Raw genomic sequence first — 13,577 nt, forward strand, 5'->3', positions numbered from 1 at the left:
ACACCATATGTTTGTAATTAACTTGCAAACATATGGTGCCCCTGCTCGTTCCCACAAGGGAAACATGCGCAGGCTTCATCCCGTTTAGGCAGCTGCTTCTGCGCCTCTAAGCGCTAAGGGTTACAATGCTAGAGAGGCACGTAGCAAGGGTCACATTGAAACATCAGAAACCCAAAACGTGGGATACTTAAAATTCGATATGAGATCATATGCAGACTTCAATTCCACAGAATACAGGCAGGTGATTCGTGTTGAGAGGGAAATGAAAAAAGATGCGCCCAGAAAATGAATGACTGCGGCCTGGCTCGTTACGGTCACATAACCATGGCCGGGCACCCAGTTCCGTGCGCTCGTCATGTATCCCCGTTGCACGAGAGTGCTTTCATACAGCACAAGAGCAAATCAAACAACAAAATCTGAAACACATAACAAAATACACGGCCCTGAAAGGGTACACTTCTTAAATTACAAAAACGTTGACACCTTTTATGTATGTTTTTTTGTGGGCTTGATGTAGAATAAACTGTAAGAGGGCGAGAAAATGAGGGGGGAATAGGGAATCCGTCAATTGTAAATGTTACTACCTACTTTAGAGGAGCAGTATCGTTACAGAAGCGGACGCACAACCCCCCCCCCCCCCAAATGCGCGAGGATTCAGCTACTCAAGGCTTCCAAGCACACCAACAGCCACTGTACGGAGCGCCCTTCCCAGGAACGCAGCAGAGCTCGGATGGACACAGAGCCAAGTGCAGGGATAGGAAGCGCACCGCGCAGCTAATTAAGAAAAGTCCCCGCTTTGCTGAATATGGCCACCACCCAACGACCTTAGTCAAGAAACTGAGCGTCCCCGTTTGTGTATTTTAGTGTGTCTTCAAGCTGCTGACAGTGAATATGTACGATTGGTTCAGGCACGCACTGAATATGGGTAAACTGATTGCGCTGCATCTCGCTGCTCGTGAACATGTAAATATAAAACTAAAATGTATTAATAAGGAAAAACCTACTTGGTCAAGCCGACGCTATACAAATACACACCAGTCAGGTGGGCAATGCAATGACATTCTATAGTCTAACTATAGTCATTCTATAGTGTGGTCTAACAAGCGCGCACTGAAGCTGACGGAGTGGGAGGGGGAGTGGGGGCGGGCACGCAGGCTGCCAAATGGTGCGATGAATAGTGAAAGCGAAGCTGACGGAGTGGGAGGGGGAGTGGGGGCGGGCACGCAGGCTGCCAAATGGTGCGATGAATAGTGAAAGCAAACAAGTGGTTGCAGGACTCCAAATGGTGCGCGCGCCCGGACGGGTCACATGCACTGTAGTTGGAGGCCTGCAAAGCCACTGTTTGCACTTCCAAAACGCGCTTACTATAAGTCTCGCCAGAGCCAGCGCTAAAGCGCTGGTCAGGCGAGACCTAAAAAACACCTCGGGCCCCGCCGCCGGGAGATGGCGATTCTGATGGAGGTGACAGCGAAGAGGTGGATTGGAAGGCACTCCTTCTGAACATGCAGACCAGCCTCACCTCCATTGATTCCAAGATCGACGGCATGTCTCGTCGCCTCGATTCCGTAGTACACAGACTTGATCAGCAGGAAGAGCGGTCTAAGGAGGCTGAACAGCGGATCTCGGAGCTAGAAGATGGGGCATCGACCACCCAATCCAAGGTTTCGCAAATGGAAAGGTTACTAAAAGTCATCGCCGACAAGAACGAGGATTTGGAGGCGAGATCACGCCGCAACAACGTACGCCTTCTTGGTCTGGCGGAGACTACCTCCGTAGGGCGAATGGAACTTTTCATTGAAAAACTCCTGTCTGACCTCTTTGGCGCAGATGCCTTCTCTACGCAGCTGGTGGTGGAGCGTGCTCATCGCACCTTGGGCCCCCGTCCGGTGCCCGGTGCACCCCCGCGGCCTGTGATCATCCGCTTCTTAAACTACAGAGATCGGGACACCCTACTCCGCCTAGCCAGGGAAAAGCAACCTGTCCTCTTTGAAAATACCACGCTCTCTTTTTTCCCGGATTTTACACAGTCAGTGCAAGATGCACGTTGTAAATTTGGACCGGTCAAGATACGACTGCTTCAAACCGGACTTCAATACTCCATGCTATACCCGACCCGGCTTCGGGTGGTCCATCATGGTAAGCCCCATATATTCCAGGATCCTGCTCAGGCTGAACTATTTCTGAAGGACTGCAAAAAGTCTCCCGAACCCACCCGATCCCACTTGGAGAGGGCGAGGTCCCGATCACCCACTTCTGCCCCTGACTGATATGGGATGTCTAGCTGCTACCATGTTCCAATATTGCTGTTGTTATGGGTTGGCCTTGCTATGGCTATATCCTTCGTTCAAGTTGCAATGCTGGCTACACAACTATCTATGAGCATTGCTCCTTTATGGTTGAGCTACTACCTGTTAGGCCCTGATGGCTTCGATGGTCTCTCGATGTGTTTAAATTTGCTTGTGCCCTGGCCTTGACCCCCCCTCCCGCACTTTCCGCTGGACCTTCAATCCAGAGGATAGCGGGTGAGATATCGGGGGAGTGGGATGGCCGGCCTGGACCCCTAGTGTCCCCCTCTTGGGTGTTCCCCAATAAGTACATGACAGGACATTTTAGGGTTGTACGGGGTGGGGGAGATGCCCGACATGATTGGGATGTCGGAGTGGGTGGGTGGGTGGGACTTCAAGGGAATGTTTTGAGGTTGTTATTGTTTTTCAGCATGAGCACTGCGCATATACTTGTCAAAGTAGCACGGTATGCCGCCTTCACTAGACAACTACACCCATGGACTTGCTGCCAGTTGGGCCTCTTAACCCACACTCTATCTATTAGCGAATATGACCCGCACCGCGTGCACTGAGCTGGGAGGGGGAGGGCTGCTCACAGCTATCACCTGGAATGTAAGGGGACTGGGGAATCCGAGGAAACGCCGGCAAATCTTGGGTGCATTAGACAGGTTGAATGCTCAGGTGGTATTTCTTCAAGAGACCCACATGGATCCCCTCCGCACGGCTACCTTTGCGGCCAGATGGGCAGCCCACTCGCTTCATGCACCTTACTCGTCTTATGCGAGAGGCACTACCATCCTAGTCAAAAGAGGTATTCCCTATGTTCCCCTGGGCACCACAGCAGATCGCGAGGGTCGATATTGTATAGCGTGGGGAAGGATTGGTATCAAAACTATCGCCCTGGCCTGCTCTTATGGCCCCAACTGCGATAACCCGAGCAGTTTCATGGCTCTCTGGAACAAGATCAGAGAAGTGGGCTCCACACACCTCATTTGGGGGGGAGACTTCAACGCTGTATTGGACCCCGCTTTGGATAGGTCGAACCCATCTATACACCACTACACCAATACACATAGATACCTGAGGGACATTTGCGACACTCAAGATGTCGTCGATACCTGGCGTCACTTACACCCGACTTCCCTGGAAGGCACGCACTGGAATACTGCACATGCAACATGGGCCAGACTAGACTACATTATGGTGAATAGGGCCTTAGCCCCCTCCCTGGTAGAGGTGCACCATGTAGGCCGGACATACTCCGACCACTCTCCGGTGCTAGCCAAGTTCCGCTTACCGGATATAATGGGTAGACCCCCGACGTGGCGACTCCAACCCAACATCTTACTTTACGAACTGTTTCGAGCCGAATTGTGTCAAGAACTAGAAGATTTCATATCCTGTAACAAGGGATCGGTAGACCGGGCGGCCACTTTCTGGGAAGCACTGAAGGTCACAATACGGGGGTTCTGCATCTCTAAGAGCTCCGGGGTACTGAGAGCCCTGCGAGATACATTACGTAAATTGGAATCCACACTCCAAACCCTGGAAACCAGCCCTGACTATGCCGACAACACAGATGCACAGGCAAAGTACCGCGAAACGCTATCAGACTACACTTCCACCGCTGAAAGAGAGGTGAATTTCCGGGGCAAGTACTTGAAGGCTCGGATGTACGGAGAGGGGGAGCAACCCGGTAAATCACTGGCAGGGGCGATCCGCCCGCCGCGGGGCTCCAATTTTGTGCTGGAGCTGGAGGGGGAGGATAGGACTCCTATACGGGACACACACTCGCTTTTGGCGGCCTTCACTACACACTACTCTACGCTATACTCCACTACTAGGGTCGGCGCACTGGACATGGACGACTACCTTAGGGAGCTCACACTGGGCTGGCTCTCTGACCGTCAACGGGAGTTTCTGGCCGAACCGATAGGCCTGGACGAGGTTAGGGATGCGATCAATCAGATGGCACCGGGGAAAGCCCCGGGGCTGGACGGGCTGCCCATGGATTTCTACAAGGCGTTTATTGATATCCTAGCTCCGGTACTCCGAGAGGTATTCATGGAGGCACATGAGTCAGGCACGCTTCCTTCGTCTATGCAGGAGGCTCTGATTACCTCCTTATTAAAGCCTGGAAAGCCACCCCAATACTGCGACTCTTATCGTCCTCTCTCGTTAATTAACTGTGACGCCAAAGTCCTGACTAAAATACTAGCTAATCGTTTGCAGTTATTACTGGGAGGCCTGGTGTTGTCGGATCAAGCGGGATTCGTCCCTGGTAGGGCCACCTCCAATAATCTCCGGACGCTATTTTCCATTATGCATAATGTAGACCCGGATTTGCCATTGGTGGCGGTTTTTTTAGACGCCACCAAGGCCTTTGACTCACTGGAATGGGACTATCTTCACTGTATTTTACGCAATATGGGAATGCCTCTGGGTTTTACGCGCTGGATCGATATCCTATATGACCGGCCGGTCGCTAGGGTGGGGTTGAATGGGCGGTTATCGGACGCCTTTGTGGTGTCGCGGGGTACTCGCCAGGGATGCCCCCTATCTCCGCTTCTGTTTGCGGTAGCGATGGAACCCCTGGCAGCCCGGCTCCGTCAGCATCACCGAGACAAGGCTCTGCGCTGTCTTCAGCGAGAGGTCCTCATATCCTTAAACGCGGATGACATCACGCTATACATCCGTGATCCCGCTACCAACCTCAATCCTATCCTCCGGGAGTTTATTCGCTTTGCGGGTATGTCTGGTGTCCATATCAACTGGGGAAAATCCACTATATTTCCGCTGACTGCGGCCGCTCAGCCGTTTCCTTTGGACTACCCCCTACGGTGGGACATGGATGAGGTTCGCTACCTAGGCATACTTCTTTCCCATGACCGCGAAGAGCTAATGCGGATGAACTATGGCCGTACGTTTGCCCATATCCAGGCCTGCGTGTCCAGATGGATCACGCTGCCCCTCTCTTTTGCAGGCTGCGCATCCCTGATCAAGATGGTGGTTCTTCCGAAACTCCTGTACCTCTTCATGAATATTCCCTACTACCCAGGCAAGTCCTTCTTTCAACTTCTGAGGTCTGAGCTTATTCGTCTGGTCTGGGGAGGAAGGAGGCCAAGTCTTCGTTGGGAGGTGTTGACTCGTCCGTTCGCGCAGGGAGGGCTCGACCTGCCGGACTTTGAGATGTACTTTCATAGTGCACAGGCCCACTACATTCATCACTGGATTCGCCCCACTCCTTTCATGCCACAGACGGCTGTGGAATACTGGCTGGTTGCGCCTATCCCACTGGAGGGAGCGATACTCAGTACACCAGAGACGCGTGCGGCGCACCGCACCACTATCTCGAGCTCCATTCTGGCGTGGCGATATATTGCGAGGATAACCCACACACCGCTGCTTTATTCTCCGTTGCTTCCCCTGGCATACCATCCCCTTTTGCCCCTTTTACAGGAACAACTGTTCAAAAACTTTATGGCCAAATTCCACATTACAACTTGGGGGGACCTCTATCATGACGGCCAATTCCGTTCCCAATCGCACATGTTCACCAGCCTTGCACCCACTCTCATGGACACATTCCTCTATATTAGGCTTCGTAGTGGTATTCGTGCACTGACGGGGGAGTTTCCTAGTGAACCACCCACATTGGAACCCTTGCACCAGTTACTTAAAGCTCCCACTCCGGCACACGCAGTCTCTACCCTATACCACTCTCTACGCTCTACACCAGACCCCTTGACTTGCAGGGCGCGTACCAAATGGGAGGAAGAACTGGGACTGCCCATAGCTGACGACCTCTGGAGCTATTGCTGCTTACAAACAGAACAAATCTCCTCTAGCAGCAGGTTCAGGGTGATTCATTATAGGTTCCTACATAGGCTTTATTGTACTCCAGAGTACATGTATAGGGTGGGCCTTCGGGAGGACGATCTTTGCTGGCGATGCCGCGCTCCGGCGGCGGACTTTCTCCACATGGCGTGGGGATGCCGGGAAATCGCCAACTACTGGCAACAAGTGTATTCCGGCATTTCAGAAATGATAGATGTCCCGATGGCACCATCTCCGACACAGGCACTTCTGGGCTACACAAAAACTATTAAAAAAACGACACGCAGATTTGCCACTATTGCCCTTCTTATAGCAAAACGACTGATAGCCTGTAGATGGGGACGGGGCAGAGCTCCCAAATTTAAGGAATGGGTCAGAGACATGGTACACTGTCAAGATACTTTACTTCGATATGCAGAATTACTACCTTCCGCATCTAGGCCAACTGACGTCTGGGATCCCCTACGAACGTATCTGCTGTCGCACCCGCAGGCATGACGGGCTTTCCTGCCCGCTTAGCCCCTAACATTCCCAGTCACTACTTTTACGATAGTGACCCAACTGAATGGCCGGAGACGGGGACTGTGCGTCAGGGGCGGGGTTGGGTGTCATCCCTTATTTTTAGCTGAGGCTTCGCCATGGGTGGCTCTCCTTCTGTCCCTCGACCAGACAACACACTGGGATGTGAGATGGGACGGGCAGTGCACGTGACTGTGGGGTTCCCCGATACAACTGGTACATACTACTGTGGAAAGATTATTTAATGCAAAATGTTCAGTGATTGCTGGGTTGTGTTCGTACATGATGACATGCTGATTATCCTTCTCCCTTACGCCGCAGCTGGCCCCTGGAGGGTTGTAGGCAGGCAGCTGTGTTCAACATTCACTTTCATTCCCATATTAAGCCGCCGGCCACAAGATGGTTGTAGGCATGGGGCTGTGTATTCTGTGATCATGCTGAATAAAGGTTTTTTGAACTTAAAAAAAAAAAAACTTCCAGGAAGGATTGAAAGACGTTGCATCCTGGATGAGCAGCAGCTGCCTGAAGCTCAACTCAGAGAAGACAGAGGTCCTCGTTATCGGCCCCTCCCCCCCTCGATGGGACAACACCTGGTGAACCACCACCCTCAGCAGCCCCCCCACCCCCAAGGACCACACCCAAAACCTCGGCATCGTACACGACTCCTCCCTCTCCATGACCTCACAGGTCAACGGCGTCGCCTCCATCTGCTTCAACACCCTCTGCATCCTCCGGAAGACCTTCAAATGGACCCCCCTCAATCAAGGAAGACCGTCACCCACACACTCATAACCAGCAGGCTAGACTATGGAAATGCCCTCTATACTGGGATCAATAAGTCTCTGCTCCGCAAACTCCAGACCATACAAAACACCCCAGCCAGACTTGTACTCGGCATCTCTCGACACGAACACATCACCCAATGCGAAACCTCCATTGGCTCCCCATCAAGAAGAGAGTAACTTTTAAGAAACTCACCCACGCCTACAAATGTCTCCACAGCACCGGACCCCAATATCTCAACAATAGAATCTCCTTACATGTACCCAAGAGGAACATTAGATCCACTGACCGTGCCCTCCCTGAACCCCCGTGCATCCGCAGAGCAAGAACGGATGGAAGAACCTTCTCCTACATTGCGCCAAGACCTGGAACGAGCTCCGGTCGACGTCAGATGCACCCCAATCCTGCACATTTTCAGGAAGACCCTCAAGACCTGGCTCTTCGACTGACCGGAGCTGCTCCCCCCCTCTACCCCCAGCGCCTTGAGACCCTCACGGATGAGTAGCATACTTAAAACTCCCTGATTGTTTGATTGATTGATGGCATGTCCTCCCCACTAGCGTCATCATCAGGTGAACTCACCACCAGGAGGGGATGTCTCAAAATGCAGACGGTATGTGATCCTTGACAAAGAAACAGTTTCCTTATTAATGACTCCACACCTTTTCTGCATTTCGTGGAGGGTAGACCCAATGATGATGCTATTGGTTAACAGTACACCAGTGGGGATGACATGCCACTGTCTGAAAGTAGCTGTTGAAGATCTCAAAAACATTTTCTATAGAGTCTCTTTTAAGCAATACTGTGTTTTCCCACTCCTTTTGAGGGTTGGTGACTATGTTGATGATGCAGCTGTTTAGGTCTTGCCTACGCTGCGCACATGCGCTGCATAGGAAAAAGACCTTTTGTAATCGATCCCGTTTTTGCCCTAAAAACGTACACGCGTTGCATTGCTTTCAATGGCAACTTGTGCACGTTTGGCAATTCCCTTGCGGGAGCGAGCTTTGACACCATATGTTTGTAATTAACTTGCAAACATATGGTGCCCCTGCTCGCTCCTGCAAGGGAAACGCTCTGTGAGTCTCGTTCCTTTAACTTTGAAACTGAGCGTGGCGCCTCTTCACGGACACCGCCCTCGGTTTATTTATATATTTCTTAACTTTAGCACTGAGCGCAGCGCCCGCTTCAAGGACACCGCTCTCAGTGTTGAAGTTAAGAAATATATAAAGAAACCGAGCGCGGTGTCCGTGAAGGGGCGCCGCGCTCAGTTTTAAACTTAAGCATTTCCAATGCAATCGGACCGAGTACATTGCAAATGCTTGTTTCTAAATGTGGGCTGTAGAGGAATAAATCCCCATTTATCTTGTTAAAGTCGTGGTTAAAAAACAATGAATGATGTTTAAAAAAAACACCCGCCGTGCATGAACATTGCATGCTGGGGCTCGTGGTACATTTTCTGTAAAAGATGAGTTATAAGAAATGCGAAAAGATAGTCTGTTGTGGTGCTAGGAATAGAACCCCCTCCCGAGCAGGGTACACCTCGCTCCCTACCCCGGCTGTAGTTCTCACTGTGTATAGAACACTGTCCTCTCGCACTTCCTGCTCTCACCGCAGCGGGCCTGCCCCTCCCCCTCCCTCTGCCGCTCTGTTCAGCAGTGAGCAGCCTCCCTGTCCCTCGCTCTCTTCTCTGTCTCTCCTCTTCGCTGCCTCCCCTCCTTGCATACCTCTCGTCCCCTTGGCTCGATGTGTTGTTTGTGAAGTGCTGCACGTGTGTCTTCTTGTTCCACAACCACCCCCACCTCTCCCGCGTCTTACACCCCCACGCACTTTTATCCATTAAATCACCTCTTCTCTTAAAAACACCTCCCCTTCTTTCTCTCTCTCTCTATCCGGCCACTCGGCCAGTCTTTCTCTCACGGACATCTCTTCTTTCCTTATTTGCCTTCCTTCTCCGTCTCTTCCTTAAATCAGGGCTTAAAGGAATGCACACATTGGGGGTCTATAAAAGTGGATGTGGCTAAAGAAGATTAACAATGAATCCTTCTCAAAAGGTGTGGCCTGTGTAATTATGACGGTGGCTTAAACATGTAAACAGGGCACAAGTCCTAAAAAAAAGAGGTGGGGGGACTAACCTAGTTAGGCAGTATGAAAGTGACACCACGGCGCGCGACATCACGGCGCGTAACATCACTTTGCGCGACATTATGAAGCGCAACATCATGGCACACAACATCACATCGCACAACAGCATGGCGCATGACATCACACATGCCATTACAGGAATTGACATCATAGAAAGTTGCATCACAAGCCTCGACTTTACAGGAAGTGGCATCACAAGAAGTGACATCATATCTAAAGCCCTTACATATATGTTTAGCAGGGTTATCATGTGTACGATTTAGCGCATTGTGAGGATAATAGCACTGTGTGCTATGGAAGATGATATGTGACTTTTACACCTTGCAGTCCCCCAGTTTTATGTAATACATCCTGTGCATTCATTTAAAAACGTATATAATGTATTGTACATGTAATATGTGTTAGAAAACCCACTCCCACACCGGAAGGGTGGTAGTGTTCTCCCAGACATACACTGTGGTAACTTGGCTCGAGTGGTCAGGGATCAGGCACCGTGCTAAGCATACGTCATACCCACACAATAACCATGCGTGCATCCGTTCCAAAAACGACACTACACCTTAAAAATTATACTGAAAATATATCTCTTTATCTTCTTTTCTCTTAGTTGCTGATTAAATGAATAATAATACAATCACAGTACACAAGGCTTTTCCTGTGGAAGGGTACGTCAAATAAATACTATCTTAACGATTCAATAAATAAGGTAGATCATAAATAATCAAGGCATAAATATAAGTGCATTACATGAAAGGCAATTAAATATTATAAGGCAATAAATACTGCGAGACAATAAATACTGTGCGACAATAAATACTGTGAAACAATAAATACTGTGAGGCAATAAATACTGTAAGGCCATAAATAGAATGAATACAATAAATACAGTGCTCTCAATAAATAATAAAAGCCAACAGTGACACTTGAAAATCAGTTCACATTCCTGAGGTACTATGGGATGATTTGACCCAATCCCAGCTTGTAGAGTTTTGGATGACCTGAGGGATGTACTACTTGGCTTGGTCAAGGCTGAGGCCTAAACTGAGGTAGGTCAAGGGGGGATCTAGAGATCTGGCTCTCCCACACTACACAACCCCTCTGTATTAGTCTCAGCTCTCCCCTGGCACTATCAAGCTGGTTCCAGCACCTCTCTAGCCTCTAGGATGGTCTCTTAGGGCTTCACAGGGCCTTAGGCGCCCTCTATTCCACTTACTGCCCTTTTTATGAAGTTCCGACGCCGCTGGAGTCGTGTCGACGCCGTGAGGCGGTTCCGGTTCGATGTCGGCGGCCTCGGCTCAATGACAGTTCTTGTCGACGCCGGTAGGCGGTTCCGGTACGATGTCGGCGGCCTCGGCTCGATGTCGACCTCCGGTTCGAGGACGTCGGGCAGTCTTGGCTCGATGTCGACTTCGGGCGGCTCCGGTTCGATGACGTCGGGCGGCCTCGGCTCGATGTTGACTTCCGGCGGCTCCGGAGTGCGATCTCCACTCCCGACCTCCGGTGCTCCTTTCCTCGGGTTCCGGCGACTCCAGAGTGCGACCTCCACTCCCGACCTCCGGCACGATTCTCTTCAGGTTCCGGCGACTCCGGAGTGCGATCTCCACTCCCGACCTCCGGCACGCTTCACCTCGGTCTACGGCGACTCCGGAGGGCGGACTTCACTCCCCCGTCGACGCCGCTCACTCGACCTCGGGTGACTTCCTCCTCGACCTCTGGTACTCTCCACGACCTCCGTCGGCGCCCTCTCTCGACCTCTGGCGGCTCCGGGTACGACGTCTGCTTTCCAGTCAGCGCCGCTTCTCCACCTCGGGCTCCAGGTCTCCAGGCTTCACGACGTTGGACTTCAAGAAGTTACCAGTAACCAGGTCAGGAACTTGCTGTTCTTTACTTTTAAGGCCTGTTCCTGCTGTCCAGGTCCTTAAGATGGTTTTCTCTTGCTTTCTCCCACACAGGGCTCCAGGCTGGGCTCAGTCAGTAGGGACCAGTATCAAGGGTGGGTTTATGGACCCAACTCCAGGCACAAGTTTCCACCCCTGCTGCCTCACTCCTTCCTCCTTCAGGTTTCTGCTCCTCTCCCTTCACCAGTCAGGTGCCAACTGCCAACTCCAACTGTCAACTCTGACTTAGCTTCCCAACATTCTAAACCGCCTCCAACTGTCACAGGGTTCCAGAATGTTGCAGAAGGTTCTAGTAGGTTCCAGTGATGTCACAGGTGACAATGGGTGGCCTCCATTTTGTGCTCCAGGCCCTCAGACAGAAGTTCCAGGGGTAGATAAAATGGCTCCCTGAATCTGCATCAATACTAAAAAGTCTGGTGGCTCCCAAAAAGGAAAAAATACTAACAGGGTTTGAGGCAAAAGTGGACAAAATAAATAATGATGAGGAGGGACCACCCAAAGGGCTGACAGGTCTAACACGCGTCCCCCCCAGCTGAAAGTGGGGAGAGCTACCCAACCCCTTGGGAGTTCTCATCACTAAGGCGGAAATACCTTGAGAGACCGTCTGCATTGGCGTGGTCCACTCCAGGCCGATGTTCCACCTGAAAGTCCATTCCCTGTAGGGAGATAGACCACCTCAACAACTTGGAATTCTCCCCCTTCATCTGCATCAGCCAACGAAGGGGTCTGTGGTCGGTCTGAACTAGGAAGTGCGAGCCAAACAGGTATGGCCGCAGCTTCTTCAGAGCCCATACCACTGCAAAGGCTTCACGCTCTATTGCACTCCACTTCTGTTCCCTGGGAAGTAGTCTCCGGGATAGGAAGACCACGGGTTGATCCAGACCCTCTTCATTGAGTTGCGATAACACTGCCCCAATGCCATGTTCTGATGCATCTGTCTGGACAATGAACTTCTTGGAAAAGTCTGGGGCCCTTAAGACCGGGGCCTCGCACATGGCTTGCTTCAGCTTCACGAAGGCCTGCTGACAAGCCTCCGTCCAGACTACCCGTCGAGGTTGTTTCTTGGACGTGAGCTCCGTGAGGGGGGCTACAATGGTTCCGTACCCCTTCACGAAGCGGCGGTAGTATCCCGTGAGGCCCAGAAAAGCTCGGACCTCAGTCTGTGTCTTGGGGGGTTCCCAGGCCATGATGGCCTCGATCTTCGCCTGGAGGGGTTGCACCGCTCCCCTACCCACCAAGTGTCCAAGGTACACTACCGACCCCTGCCCGATCTGGCACTTGCTGGCCTTGATCGTCAATCCAGCTTGTCTCAGGGCCTGGAGAACAGCTTGCAGGTGACGCAAGTGATCCTCCCAGCTGCTACTGAAGACGGCTATGTCATCCAGATAAGCAGCAGAGAAACTCTCCATTCCGGTGAGGATCTGGTTTACCAGGCGCTGAAACGTGGCAGGTGCGTTCTTGAGCCCAAAGGGCATCACACAGAACTGGTAGTGGCCATTGGGCGTGGAGAAGGCTGACCTTTCCCTTGCTCCATCAGTCAAAGAGATCTGCCAGTACCCAGAAGTAAGGTCAAAGGTACTTAGATATTGGGCAGCTCCCAGCCGGTCAATTAATTCATCCGCCCTAGGGATCGGATGAGCATCAGTTTTGGTTACTGAATTCAGTCCCCGGTAGTCCACACAGAACCTCAGTTCCGGTTGGGCACCCGGTGGTGCAGCTTTTGGTACTAGTACCACCGGACTGGACCAGGGGCTGCTAGAAGGTTCGATCACTCCTAGCTCCAGCATCTTAGTGACTTCACTGTTAATGCTGGCCTTCACCTTGTCTGACATCCGGTAGATCTTGGACTTCACAGGTGGGCTGTCTCCTGTGTCCACGTCATGGACGCACAGGTGAGTCCTACCCGGGACAAGGGAGAACAACGAAGAGTACTGCCCCAGGACCTGGCGGCAGTCCTCCTGCTGTTCAGGAGTTAGAGATGGGGAGAGAATCACTCCCTCCACCGACCCATCCTTCTCTTGAGACGCAAACAAATCGGGGAGAGGCTCGCTTTCCGCGTCCTCTGCTCCGTCAGTCACCATCATCAAGATGACTTCGGGCCTCTCGTGGTGGG

At 51.7% G+C, this 13,577-nt stretch overlaps 1 protein-coding gene across 1 annotated transcript in view; it reads left to right on the forward strand.

The window, feature by feature from the left end:
* The first annotated feature begins 4,868 nt into the window (after nucleotides 1-4,868).
* LOC146811315 (uncharacterized) overlaps nucleotides 4,869-13,577 on the forward strand; it is a 1,339,659-nt gene continuing 1,330,950 nt past the window's right edge. The window contains exon 1 of the mRNA XM_085615056.1: nucleotides 4,869-5,343. Coding sequence (XP_085471182.1) covers nucleotides 4,869-5,343 — 475 coding nt within the window. The remainder of the gene's footprint in view (nucleotides 5,344-13,577) is intronic.

Source organism: Triturus cristatus, chromosome 7 (assembly GCF_964204655.1).
Source record: "Triturus cristatus chromosome 7, aTriCri1.1, whole genome shotgun sequence".
In the NCBI taxonomy this organism is placed as follows: Eukaryota; Metazoa; Chordata; class Amphibia; order Caudata; family Salamandridae; genus Triturus; species Triturus cristatus.